Here is a 14,351-nt window from a genome sequence, read left to right as displayed (position 1 = left end):
AAAAAAACTCACAGATCAAAATTTTGCATTAGTTTTATTATTTTTGATTAGTTTTCTGCTTCGAGTAAGAGTGTAGTTCTCAGCATAGTTTAACATGGTTACTATATGGTATGTGGTTACTATATCTAAATTCATTCCACAGAATTTTACAGATTTTTTTCTCACACAAATCCAACATTTCTGTTTATATCCTGACTGATTTTTGTATTAAAATGTATTATTTTATTGTTCAAAAACGTAAAAAAGAAATAAATAGAAAATAAAAAAATAAATAGAATGTTGAAAATTTGTCATCAAACTTGATTTTAAATAATTTTGTTGGGAAAAAGTAAATTTTGTATTTAAGTCAGTTTTTTGCCACACAAATCTAAAATGTATTACTGTTATGATCGGTTGATTTTTTTCTGACAGATTTTGTTCAAATGATTCTTTTATTTTTCAAAAACATAAAGCAGAATATTAAACATTTATCAAACTTGATGTAAATTATTTTGTGGGAAAAGTCTTTGTATTTTTGTCAGTTATAAATAATTTTAATGAATACTGTATTAATGAGGAGATTCAAGTCAACATGAAATGGATCGTTATTGCATCTTATTGTGAACAATTAATTTATGCATAGGTTTAATTTTTTTGTCCTTGTGATCTTTAATCAAATTTCTAACTTTGTTTCTGTTGAAACAACAGACTTCTTTCTGGTGGTGTATATGGTGCACTTCTCCAGTCATTTAGCCAGTTTAAACCCCGCTCCTTTTTTACAATCGACTGCAAGCCCTATAATTATTATTTATTTTATTTTTTTTGATAATCCATATCGGATGTACAAATATACGCATTGTGTATCTGTCACCTTGTGTTTCAGTAGTTCAGTGTGTAATCAGTCCAGTGGTCTGGAGGCTCTGGGTCTGGCTGACATCCGTATCCTGGTGCGACTGATGTGTCTGGCAGCAGGGGGGCGTGTCCACACAGGCATGGACCAGCAGGGAATGGGGCGTGGCTCTGTGAGCGATCGCACAGGCTCCGCCTTCCTGTCCTTCCTCAGCTCTGCTATCGGCAGTTTAGTGTCCCACAGTCCTGCTGCCTACAGAGAGTTAGTGGACATCTGTACTCAGGTACACTCTTTTTCTCTCGCTCTCTCTCTCCTCCCTCCCAACCGTCTTTCTTGTCTCCTCCGCTAATGTTTCTCACCTCATTATCCTTGCTATGCTCTTCATCATTCTCTCCTTTCAGCTCATTTAATCATCCTGTCATCCGCCTAATCATGCTGTCTCACCTGCATGTCCTTCCTCTCAGGATCTCATGGCAGCAGCTACAGGGATGAACATCAGCGCTATCACCGATCCGCTGCAGAGGATGAGGCAAAGCTCCGCCCTCAAGAGGGAGCCACAGGAGCCGAGAGAACTGACCCCGCCCACCTTCCTGGTCACACAGAGTCTGGTGTCCCTCCTGACGGAGAAAGGCGTCCGATACCGTTATAGTGTGGAAAGAAGTGATTCCATTGAATCAAAGGGTAAAGAATTTCTCAAAAGAGTACATATATTTTAAAGGGGTCATATGATGCTATTTTAAAGATCATTATTTTGTGCATTTGGTGTAACAGAATATGTTGACATGATTTAATGTTCAAAAAACACATAATTTTTCAAATACTGTACATTATTGTCGTTCCTCTATGCCCCGCCTCTCTCAAACGTGACATTTTCTATAAAGCCCCTCCTTCTGGCAAGCACAGTCTGCTCTGATTGGCCAGCTGACACAGTGCATTGTGATTGGCCGAACACCACAAGCGCACATCGGAAATGTAACGCCTCCATAATCGCGAGCTTCTGCTTTCAAAGTAAATATAAAGACAGTTAATAATGTCCTTAGTTTTACCATCAGTTCAAGCCCGAGAGGGGAACAGAGTCGCGTGACAGACACAGTGATGATGCTAGTATTTATTTGCAGTACACAAGCCGCGGTTAAGACAGCTGACTCCACTGTGATGTGACCCTGCCTCTCTCGCTCTCTCACACTCTGTTAACTTTATCCAAACCCCTTGGACCTGAAATATTTAATTGAAGTACCTCCTGACATCTTAGGTTGATATTTCAAAAATTGTGCAACACGTTTGCATAATAATTATTATTATTTTTTTTTTTTATGTTAGTTAATGGTCACATAAAATAAAATTTTATATTTATTTATATATTTAAAAAACAAATACAATATTCATTTATTTATTAATATGTAAAATATTATAGTTAAATAAAACATTTATAGTAAATTATAAAATATGAATACAATTTATTTGAATATTTATTAGAATTATTTAAGTGTTTAAAGTTTTATTATTACATTTACTATAAGGTTTTTTTTGTGCCTTTTATCAGCTTTTTATAAATCCCATCCACCCCATGCAAGTATCAGGATATTGTTATTTATTTATTGGAATTTGACATTTTTATTATGTTAATATGTCAGTAATTTTAAAACACGTTGCAAATTCATGGTTCTTTGTCAGATGATGTCACGTTAATAATTATAGTAAAATATAAAAATATTCTAAAAATAAATACTGATATTTTGTCACACTGTCATGGAAATCCTTTACGTATCAGGAACTTTTTTTTATTTTGGTAACTGTTTATTGAAGTATCAGGGAATTTTACATTGATTACCAGGTTTGGAAAAGTCATAGAAAACTCTAAAAACATAAGGAAATGTATATAGTGAATTAAAATATTTTCTAGTTATGTATATCTCTAAAATATGTGAATGTGAATGCAGTCTAAATAAATAAATAACCAATAATCATGATTGACTGGAAAACATATGGAAAAGTCATGAACAGTGGTCAAAAAGTTTTGGGAACCCTGCTGATTTTAATTCTAGTGACTCGCTTAGGTAGCCATATATCATTTTTAAATGGCAGTTAAGGATTTGGAATTAATTTATCCTAATTAACTCGGCATGTGATTGGACAGAAGGCGGAAGCCCTCCACTCTCAGGTCCTCCTCTCTTGCAAGCGGGAGTGCGGGTCGGGCCGCTGGAGCTGGCTAATGCGCTCGCTGCCTGTGTCCTGTCGGCCAGGCTGACCAGCAGACACCGACAGTGGGCGGCACAACAGCTGGTCCAGGCCCTGTCGGTCTCTGAGAAAGACAACATCGCCAGACCCCAGACATACAGCGACATTGCCGGAGATCTGCGCAAGTGTCCCATCAAGAAGCTGGAAGGACATCAGAACAGGGTAAAGAGGTTGTAGATAACACTTAAAGAAACATGCTAGATGTCTTGCAAGTGTCTCTTTCTATATATATATATATATATATATATATATATATATATATATATACATACATACATACATACATACATACATACATACATACATACATACACACACACACACACACACACACACACACACACACACACACACACACACACACACACACACACACACACACACACACACACACACACATATATATATGTATATATATATATATATATATATATATATATATATATATATATATATATATATATATATATACATACACACACACACACATATATACACATACACACACATATACACACATATACACACATATATATATATATATATATATATGTATATGTATATGTGTATGTGTGTGTATATATATATATATATATATATGTATATGTGTGTGTGTGTGTGTGTGTGTGTATATATGTGTATATGTGTGTGTGTGTGTATATATGTATATGTGTATATGTGTGTGTATGTGTATATATGTATGTATGTATGTATGTGTATATATATATATGTATGTATGTATGTGTGTGTGTGTGTGTGTGTGTGTGTGTGTGTGTATATATATGTATGTCTTGTTTCTGATTGGCTGTTGTGTTTGTAGGTGAGCAGCTGCAGCTGGAATTCAGAACAAGGTCTGTTGGCCACTGGCTCACAGGACGGGACTGTTAGACTGTGGACCGTAACGCCAAACACAGCAGAACTGCAGCACACACACACCTGCAGCGTCAGGTGAGACTCTGTTTTTTGTCTCTTTGATTAGGAAAGGGAGAAATTCCAAATGTTTTTCCAAATGAAATTCCAAAAAAAGGTCTGTTGGGAAAGAATTTTTCTGTTGAATGAGACAGAAATGGATGCTTTGGAAGCTGACAGTTGTGTGTTTGTGGTCTCTGCAGTGAGGATGCTCAGAGCTTAGATGGTTCAATGGGATCTCATCTGCTGTCCGCTGTATCATGGAGTGCAGGGGGAACTCTACTGGCCGCCTTCCAGAACAAACTCATCAACATCTGGACTGTCAATGGTCAGACCAGCATCCTGCTGTCACATTTACACACACTCACAGCACTACTGCTGTAATCAAGTGAGCATACAGTAATTTAGAATTGATTGTAAGAGCAAGTTAACTTGAAGACAATATGAATACAAAATTATCTCTATTTACCTATTAATTGTTTCTGGACTTATTGTGCACAATACATCAGTGCATGTTATTCTGAAGAAAAAAAGTGTGTTACCATAATCTTGCATCAAAATAACTTTATTTGCATCTGAAACAATGTGTTTGCTGATGTAACCAGTGATAATTTAGTATTATGTATACACTATAATAGAATTTATCAATTGATCTATACATTATATTATATACTAATATAGCATTTACTAATATTTTGAATATGTTTGAATTATCTTTTATTGGTAACATTTGCCTTTTAAGTATAATTCATTATAAAAGTAGATTTAATGCATTAATTATCCCTTGTAATGCACTTTATAATGCATTGTATAGTCTTGTGAATAATTGTAACCACAGTTAATACATTATAACACTTGTCAAGAGTTCATTTTTACACTATGTATTTTAAATTTGGTTATAATTATTTACGACAAGATATAATGCATTACAAAGCACATTATGAATAATTATAATGAATTAAATACTTTAATAGCCCTTTATAATGCATTATACACAAAGGCTTTAAGTAAAGTGTTACTCCTTTAGTTTTTTCAAGTTTTATTTTAAATTTTAGTAATTTTGCTATGCACTTGTCATTTTTGTTAGTATTCTAATATTTCTATTTTGCTTTAATTATATTTATCTCATATTTGTAGTAATTGTAGTACTTAAAACTTACTCCAGTTACTTGTCAAGACAATATTTTTAATTTCAGTTTACTTTTTTTTTATTTTAGCTTTATTTTTATTACCAAACTTTTTTTTAAATACTTTCAGGCTTAGTTATAGGTAACATCAACAATGGATGTAGTGTGGTTGGAAAAAAAGTATTTATTAAATATTTATTTAAACAGAAAAAATATTAAAATAAACACATTCATAAACAATAATTGAACTTTTTTTTTTTTTTAAATGGGAGTGATTCATGCCTAGTAAAGTCACCAGTAAGATGCTTTGGTAGTGTGTTCTGTGGGATGTTTTTCACTCATTTTATCAACTTTGTTGTCTTTACTAATAATTTCATAGCCTGACATTCAAAATCCAGGCAAGTCTTGGTGGACAAAAACTGCAGTATATTATGTGCATCTTCAAATATCCTGGACAAAGTGGTTATATTATACCCGTTTGTGTTTGTCTTCTTTGCTTTAGGTACTCAGGCGCACATCGAGGCTCAGTCCTCCTTGGTCACTGCGATCTCTTGGGTTCAGACCTCCACTCCGTTCCTCAGTCAGGAAGCCTGCAGTCAGGTCAGCCCTCCTGAGAGTCTGCTGGTGGGCCGGCTGGACGGCTCCCTCTGCTGGCTAGAGGTCACAAATGACTTAAGGGTGGAGCGAACAGAGCTCCCTCACTGCTACAGGAAAGAAGGTTGGTCTTTAAATGTGCTGAAGATCTCCGTTTTAATGTGTGCTCATTAATTCAGTGGTGAATGACTATCACTGTGTTTTTTAGCACCTCAGTGTCTGGCCTGGTACAGTGTTGATAAACCCTTTGCCGTGGGCTATCCCGATGGCAAAATTCTACTAGCAACAGCAGAGAGCTACGAAATCGACCCGCCTATTCTGCTAACAGCATTTCCTGTGAGTATGAAGTCCTCAAAACAAAGACAAACACTTCATTCGCCAATAATGATGGTCTGGGCTGCGTTTCCCCAAAGCATCGTAAGCCTAAGTTGATCGTAGCTCCATTGGTTTCAATGTGTCTACGATGTACTTAAGCTTACGATGCTTTTGGGAATCGCAGCCCTGGTCAATAATGATGTCAGGTTAACGAATACATTTTCTGCAAGAATTTTTACATAAAATAAGTAAATTTAATATAATTTAATCAGTGATGGTGATGAGTAATAGTATATCAAAATATAAAGTAGTGTTTAAATAGTGTATATAGTTTGTATATATTTTTTAACAAAATTAATGCTTTTATTCAGCAAAGGTGCATTAAATTGATCAAAAGTCATAAAAGAGTAAAGACAAAAGATTTGTGTTTCAAATAAATGCACAAATACTTTTACACAAAATTATTATTAGCAAAAATATTAAGCCGCTCAGCTCTTTTCAACAGTTGTGTAATAGTAATAATAATAATAATAAATAAATAATCATTGGTAATATGTTTCTTTAGCTCCAATTCAGCATATTAGCATGATTTCTGAAGGATCATGTGACACTGAAGACTGGAGTAATGATGCTGAAAATTCAGCTTTGCATCACAGGAATAAATTACATTTTAAAATATATTCAAATAGAAAATAGTTATTTTAAATCGTAGTAGTATTTCACAATATTACTATTTCTACTGTACTGTTGTCTTGCTAAGAATAAGATAATTCCTTCAAAAACATTACAAATCTTGCCACCCATAAACTATTAAACTGTATTGCATTTCATTACAAAAATACATTTGTTTTCATTTGATAATATACAACATGGAGACTTTTGGGAAAATTTTGAATGATGACCTGAACAAACCAAATGAACTGAATCAATGAAATGAATGGTTTCTTCACACAGTTCAGACAGATTGAAACTGAACATACTTTGACACAAATAAACCCATGTGTTTTGAGAGTGACATGCTTTTATGTTCACAGGAGAGCGTGAGTGCACTCAGGTGGGACCCTACCGGTCATCTGCTGCTGTCTGTGGGCCGCTCTGAGGTGGTGAAGATCTGGGGTCGTGCCAGCGGTGCGTGGGTCACCCTCCACTCTCTGTTCCACACGGGCACCGTCAACATGGCCGAGTGGTGCCCTTTGCCCGGGAGAGGACCGGAGCCTCGTCTTATGATGGCAGTGTAAGTGTGCCATAAGCTTAATAATCATTACAGCGATTTTCAGTCACAAAAAAAGCCATTTACATGTAGAATTCTTAAAATGGCAATGAAATGGAAATAGAACAGTGTTCTTTTATAGCATCGAGATGCTATTACAGTTTTTGTTAATATTATGAGATTTTAAAAAATATTTTCTACTTTCATATTAATTTGTTCATTTTAGTACTAATTGTTTTTTGTAATTTTAATTTAAAAAAAATTTTTTTTTGCTTTCATTTATTTTAGGACATCAAGTTAAACTAAATAAAATGTGAAATGTTGCACTGGAAGTTATTATATTTTATTTTATTAAAGTAATTTTTTTTTGTCAGCTATAATTAGCCAGGTAGCAACGGATGTTTTCTTCAATATTATGACATAAATCAGAGCGTATCGATTAAAAAAAAAAAAAAAAAAATAGCGTGGCATTTTAATTGAACAATACAATTTAAAATCATATTAAAAATGACAAATGCACAGGTAAATTGTTCATAATAAGAGCTATGACATTCATTTACATAATAGATAGAACAGAAGTAAAACCCAAAGGTCATAGAAAGGGTGTAAAATAGATAAAAATGTGTAAAATTGCAACGACTTTGGTGAAAGAAACATTAATGTTATAAGTGAGAATCAAATCAGGTGGTCTTAAAATGTTACAAAGGTGTATAATTTGACACTGTTATTATTTTTCACACCATTAACGTGAAGAATGGGTACAAGATATCTCAGAGGAGAGTTTAAATGAGTACTTCATGAAGTATTTTTAGCATATGCAGACATTTAGCTGTTATATTGGTACTCAAGGATGCACAGGAGTCTAATCCATCATCTAAATGTTAAGATTTTCCTTTATTTCCTCAGTGGATGTCAAAATGGCCTCCTGTATGTGTGGACTCTTCCTCAAGGGGGCGCTAATGTCTCAGTGCCCAATTTCCTCACCACGTCTACCAACCAAGACAAGAGCAGTGCCATCAAGGTCACATTGATTTATTTATCTGTCTTTTTGGGGGGTGGGGTAGGGGCTAATTTACTTGGAGTAAATTAAGCCGCCTTATTTATTGCCTGTTTAAACTCACCTTTTAATTCACTTTCTTACTGTTAGATTAATTGACACTAAAGGTCTTTTTTGGAGTTTGTTAGTCCAGTTTAAGGAAGCTGTGTGTATTTTTTGTGTGTTTTAGCGGGGCAATGCTAAATGTGTGTTCCGCCTGAGTGGACACATTACCGCGGTAAAGACCCTGTCGTTTTGTCCCAGTGGACTTACACTGGTATCTGGAGGAATCGGAGGGGTTCTCAACATCTGGTCTCTCAGGGTGAGTCAAACGCTTCTTACAGATTTTTCTTTTATTAGCTTTACAAAGCTTCTGTTTTTGATTGTAACTCCCCTGTGTTCTAGGATGGTTCAGTCCTGCAGACTGTGGTTACAGGAATGGGCTCTGTGGTTTGTACCACCTGGATCCCACACATAGGGGTGACCGCTTGTTCTGGAAGATCAAAGGTACCGAACACTTTCTGAAAAAGTTAAGGAAGGTTTAATTAAAAAATGTGTTAGTAATGTTTAAATCTGTTTCTCCTATCTCAGGATGTTTTGCTAATTCGCTGTACCCCAGACTGGATCTCTCAGAATCACGTTCTGGCCTCCTGTCGTTCCGTTCTACGCAGTCAGGGCATTCTGGGATTGAATCATGCCCCCTGCATGGCCGTCTTTCTTGAGCGCCTTCCCACATTGCTTCAGGAGCAGTACAGCTATGAGAAGGTACATACAGTTTCTAATCAAAACTGAAAACTCAAAATTCATTACATTTATTGTTCATGTAATGAGGTATATTTTGCTGTCTTTGTAATGTGGCCGATAACTGATATCTTTGCTATTTTGTAAAAAACAAAGAATAAATAAACACACTAAAGACAAGGGAAAACTATATTTAAAAAAGACCTTAGAAAGGATGAAATTTTGCTATAATCTTTTACTATCCCTTTAATTTAGTGCTAGATAGTAATCTAAGTAACAAAATCAGCAAAAATAATTATATCCGCACTTGACTCTCTTATTTTCTATTTATTATTTTTCAAATTGGTATCAGCCAATAAAATTAAATTCAAATTAATTGAAAAATTGCTGATATTTTCAAAATAGTCACGTACAAAATTTAAACAAAGTAGAAGATAATAGATGAAAGATTTTATATAAATGTTACTGTTGTTATTTTGTATTTATTTTTTGTTTTGTTTGTTTGTAAAGATGTTAAATTATTGATGTGGTTATTATAATTTTAAATGTTATTATTCTTGAGTTTGCCGTGAATATAACATTTGATGCTGATATAATTATAACTGGACTACGTTTTGTTTTGTCCTTTTTAAATTAATTTGGAGTACCTTTATGGGTAGATTTTGGTCCAAAAATGTGCTTATAAAACAGAAAAAATTGTATAAGTGTGCTTTGTGTTGAAATGAGTTCTTGAAGTCTTCTCGAATGCTATAGAAATGACATAACTGTATTCAATACATTAGAACAACTGACACATACTGTACATATTTGCCTCAGTTCTGATCCAGTCTGAGTTTCTGCTGAGGCTCAGTTTGTTCTGCAGGCATATTGACTCTTTGCCCAGTTTTGCCGCAGAGTTTTACTTAAGTCTCTATTAACAGCTCATTATTGTCCATTCTCCTGCAGTCTGCTGAGGAGAGACCAGAGTCTGTCAGTTCACTGCAGCATCTGCTCTGATAAATGAACTGCAGCTCTCTGGGTCAACATCACTTCAGCACCTCCTAGTTTTACTTCATCAAATTATATTTTAGAATATATTAAAATAGACATAATAATTGACAGTATTATTGTTTTTACTTTTGATCAAATAAATGCAGTCTTTGTGTGCTTCTTTAAACAACATAAACCTTAATTATTCCCTAATCATTTCTATGAAAAGGTAGTCTCAGTGCATTATAGATATCATATAACATCATATCCTTTTATGTGTGTCTTGCTCCTCAGAGTCATGTGATGGCGGGCGATCAGTTGACCCACAGTGCCTTTCTTCAGAGTCTGGCTGCTCTGGCCATGGGTCTCTTCTTGGATCAGTTACTGTGCCGTCAGCCCAGACCACCTCACCACAGTGGGATGGGGCCAGATCAGGACGGGGCCCCTGGATCCTTCTGCCCCTCAGAGTGGAACTGGCTTTTCACTTACTCAACCACAGTGAAGAGCGCAGAGGCGTTTGCTCGTGGCACCGCCTTCCCAGAATCCTTCATTGCAGCCGAATTCCATCATTCTGGATCCACGGAGTTGACCAAACCATTGGTAAGATGCAAAGAAGTTAATCCTTGTGAAATACTTGAAGGAACGATATTTGTACACTACTTTTATTTATTTTTTTCTCAAAATCTGTATATAATGTTAGTGAAGATTTTTCGCACCAAAAACATTTATTCATGACCTTTTTTGACTGTTGCTTTGACACTTGGAATATTAAATTAGCTGTTTTTGCTGCTTTACTTTTAAGCAAGTAATAAATGCATGAATAAAAAATGACAGACTCAATTAAATAATTACAATACTAGTGCAATCAGTATGGTAAAGTCCAGTAAAGCGTAGAAATAATATTTTTTTTGTATTTTTATTTTGTAATTTTTTTCCTTCAGACTCTTTATATTTTTCCAACTTTCATGTAATTACCCTGTAATGAATAATAATAATACAACACTTAATTCCAAATAAAGTACAGTAAAGTAAAACTGAAACTAGAATTAAAACAACTTACTTGAAATAAAATGTTAACTGAAATAAATTAAATATACATTTAAAAACAATTATTTCAGCTAGTTGCTAAAGCAGCTTTATTCAATTTAGTTTAATTTGATATACTAAAATAACTAGAACTAAAATAAGAAAATACATAAAGATTACTAAAATATTATACAACACAACAAAATTACTAAACATTTAACTAAAATGAAAATGAAAACAGAAAATATAAAAATAAAAACTGATTCAAAATATTAATAAATATAATAGTATCTCAATGATACCAAAATTCCTTATTTTAGCTGAGCATAGAAAATCCTGTTTTCCACAATATGCCCCTTCAATGTTATTTTGATTTATGCAAAGGGTCTTTTGTTCTCCTTCCAGGACAACAGTAAATGGACCTTCATGATGGATGAACAGCTCATGTCGTGGGCGACCAGCAGACCTGAAGTAAGTCTGTGTGTTCCTGAACGTGTGTGAGGTTTAGCAGATATGTGGAAGTATGTGTTAAGACATCCGGATCTTTCTTCATCTCCCTCATTCGTCTCTGTCAGTATAGTCCCTGTGTTCAGCATTGTTCTTTCAGGCTGTTCTTTCTTTTCATTTTTATCACTCTTCGCGTGTTTTTATTCATTCAGCTTTTATAAATTACCCCACACAAACCCTACCAGCCAGTGCCACACAAAACCTGTCTCTACTGAACATAAAACTCCTTTCCTCGTTATTTAAAGCATATGTCTGTGCCTATTTTACAAACCCGATTCCAAAAAAGTTTGGACACTGTACAAATTACGAATAAAAAAGGAATGCAATAATTTACAAATCTCATAAACTTATATTTTATTCACAATAGAATATAGATAACATATCAAATGTTGAAAGTGAGACATTTTGAAATGTCATGCCAAATATTGGCTCATTTTGGATTTCATGAGAGCTACACATTCCAAAAAAGTTGGGACAGGTAGCAATAAGTTAAATGTACATATAAGGAACAGCTGGAGGACCAATTTGTAACTTATTAGGTCAATTGGCAACATGATTGGGTATAAAAAGAGCCTCTCAGAGTGGCAGTGTCTCTCAGAAGTCAAGATGGCAAGAGGATCACCAATTCCCCCAATGCTGCGGCGAAAAATAGTGGAGCAATATCAGAGAAAAATTGCAAAGAGTTTGAAGTTATCATCATCTACAGTGCATAATATAATCCAAAGATTCAGAGAATCTGGAACAATCTCTGTGCGTAAGGGTCAAGGCTGGAAAACCATACTGGATGCCCGTGATCTTAGACGGCACTGCATCACATACAGGAATGCTACTGTAATGGAAATCACAACATGGGCTCAGGAATACTTCCAGAAAACATTGTCGGTGAACACAATTCACCGTTGCCGGCTAAAACTCTATAGGTCAAAAAAGAAGCCATATCTAAACATGATCCAGAAGCGCAGGCGTTTTCTCTGGCCAAAGCTTATTTAAAATGCAGTGTGGCAAAGTGGAAAACTGTTCTGTGGTCAGACGAATCAAAATTTGAAGTTCTTTTTGGAAAATTGGGACGCCATGTCATCCGGACTAAAGAGGACAAGGACAACCCAAGTTGTTATCAGCGCTCAGTTCAGAAGCCTGCATCTCTGATGGTATGGGGTTGCATGAGTGCGTGTGGCATGGGCAGCTTACACATCTGGAAAGGCACCATCAATGCTGAAAGGTATATCCAAGTTCTAGAACAACATATGCTCCCATCCAGACGTTGTCTCTTTCAGGGAAGACCTTGCATTTTCCAACATGACAATGCCAGACCACATAAGTAAAAAGTAAAGTCGTGACGTATTGTCAAGTATGGTGACCCATACTCGAAATTGGTGCTCTGCGTTTAACCCATCCAAGTGCACACACACAGCAGTGAGTAGTGAACAAATGCACACACACACACACACACCGTGAACACACACCCGGAGCAGTGGGCAGCCATGCTGTAGCGCCCGGGGAGCAGTTGGGGGTTCGGTGCCTTGCTCAAGGGCACCTCAGTCGTGGTATTGAGGGTGGAGAGAGCGCTGGACATTCACTCCCCCCACCTACAATCCCTGCCGGCCGGGGACTCGAACCCTCAACCTTTCGATTTCGAGTCCGACTCTCTAACCATTAGGCCATGACTTCCCCAGTAATTGAACATACTGCATCAATTACAACATCATGGCTGCGTAGGAGGAGGATCCGGGTACTGAAATGACCAGCCTGCAGTCCAGATCTTTCACCCATAGAAAACATTTGGCGCATCATAAAGAGGAAGATGTGACAAAGAAGACCTAAGTCGGTTAAGCCACTAGAAGCCTGGATTAGACAAGAATGGGACAACATTCCTATTCCTAAACTTGAGCAACTTGTCTCCTCAGTCCCCAGACGTTTGCAGACTGTTATAAAAAGAAGAGGGGATGCCACACAATGGTAAACATGGCCTTGTCCCAACTTTTTTGAGATGTGTTGATGCCATGAAATTTAAAATAAACTTATTTTTCCCTTAAAATTATACATTTTCTCAGTTTAAACATTTGATATGTCATCTATGTTGTGTTCTGAATAAAATATTGAAATTTGAAACTTCCACATCATTGCATTCTGTTTTTATTCACAATTTGTACAGTGTCCCAACTTTTTTGGAATCGGGTTTGTACCTTTACAGCTTGCTAAATTGGCTTGCGATTGTTTTTGTAATGTGTATAAAGGAAATATTATTGTATTTAACAGTGCTTTAAATATCTTTTTTAATTAATTAAAGTCATGTTTGTGGTTTTGACAGGACTGGCAGCAGGGTGGTAAAAGCGAGGTGTATTTGTGGGGTAACGGACGTCACGGGCAGCTGGCGGATGCTGGAACCAGCGCGTCTGTGCCAACACTCGCTCCCTCTCTCTCTCAGACTCAACAGGTAGATTATCAATACCAAACACATGCAAAGCTACCACAAAAAGTTAGCATTTTCATTTATAAAGAGTTGCTCTCTCCATTTATCTGTGCTGTGTGTTTCTCTCAGGTTGTGTGCGGTCAGAACTGCACGTTCCTGGTTCAGGCTAATGGTACGGTTCTGGCTGTAGGGGAGGGCAGTTACGGACGACTCGGACAGGGTAACTCAGATGACCTCTACACCCCAACTATCATCTCAGCTTTACAAGGTAATGCAAACTACAGCAAACTAATTTTAAGGCCAGTGCCAGTAATATGTGTAGTACACAGATGTCATTTACACATTGAATTTGGGGGAAAAAGAAATTAGAAAAAAATTATATGAAAAAAAATTAACTCTTACTGAATCTTCTATAACTTTTATTTAATGAATACATGAAA

The 14,351-nt window shown here is 35.9% G+C and overlaps 1 protein-coding gene across 1 annotated transcript in view; it reads left to right on the top strand.

Moving 5' to 3' along the window:
• Nucleotides 1-14,351, top strand: part of LOC306855532 (putative E3 ubiquitin-protein ligase HERC1) — a gene marked incomplete at its 5' end in the record, with an annotated part of 83,632 nt that overhangs the window by 58,342 nt on the left and 10,939 nt on the right. The window contains 16 exons of the mRNA XM_079394287.1: nt 863-1,112; nt 1,294-1,510; nt 2,967-3,229; nt 3,888-4,015; nt 4,180-4,304; nt 5,606-5,821; nt 5,906-6,033; nt 7,047-7,246; nt 8,129-8,243; nt 8,449-8,580; nt 8,664-8,765; nt 8,850-9,023; nt 10,263-10,568; nt 11,400-11,465; nt 13,810-13,935; nt 14,041-14,179. Coding sequence (XP_079250413.1) covers nt 863-1,112; nt 1,294-1,510; nt 2,967-3,229; nt 3,888-4,015; nt 4,180-4,304; nt 5,606-5,821; nt 5,906-6,033; nt 7,047-7,246; nt 8,129-8,243; nt 8,449-8,580; nt 8,664-8,765; nt 8,850-9,023; nt 10,263-10,568; nt 11,400-11,465; nt 13,810-13,935; nt 14,041-14,179 — 2,687 coding nt within the window. The remainder of the gene's footprint in view (nt 1-862; nt 1,113-1,293; nt 1,511-2,966; nt 3,230-3,887; nt 4,016-4,179; nt 4,305-5,605; nt 5,822-5,905; nt 6,034-7,046; nt 7,247-8,128; nt 8,244-8,448; nt 8,581-8,663; nt 8,766-8,849; nt 9,024-10,262; nt 10,569-11,399; nt 11,466-13,809; nt 13,936-14,040; nt 14,180-14,351) is intronic.

The sequence above is a fragment of the Barbus barbus genome, assembly GCF_936440315.1.
Source record: "Barbus barbus genome assembly, chromosome: 36".
NCBI lineage: Eukaryota > Metazoa > Chordata > Actinopteri > Cypriniformes > Cyprinidae > Barbus > Barbus barbus.
The sequence above is the reverse complement of the archived record's forward strand: the minus strand, read 5'-3'. Positions and strand labels throughout refer to the sequence as shown.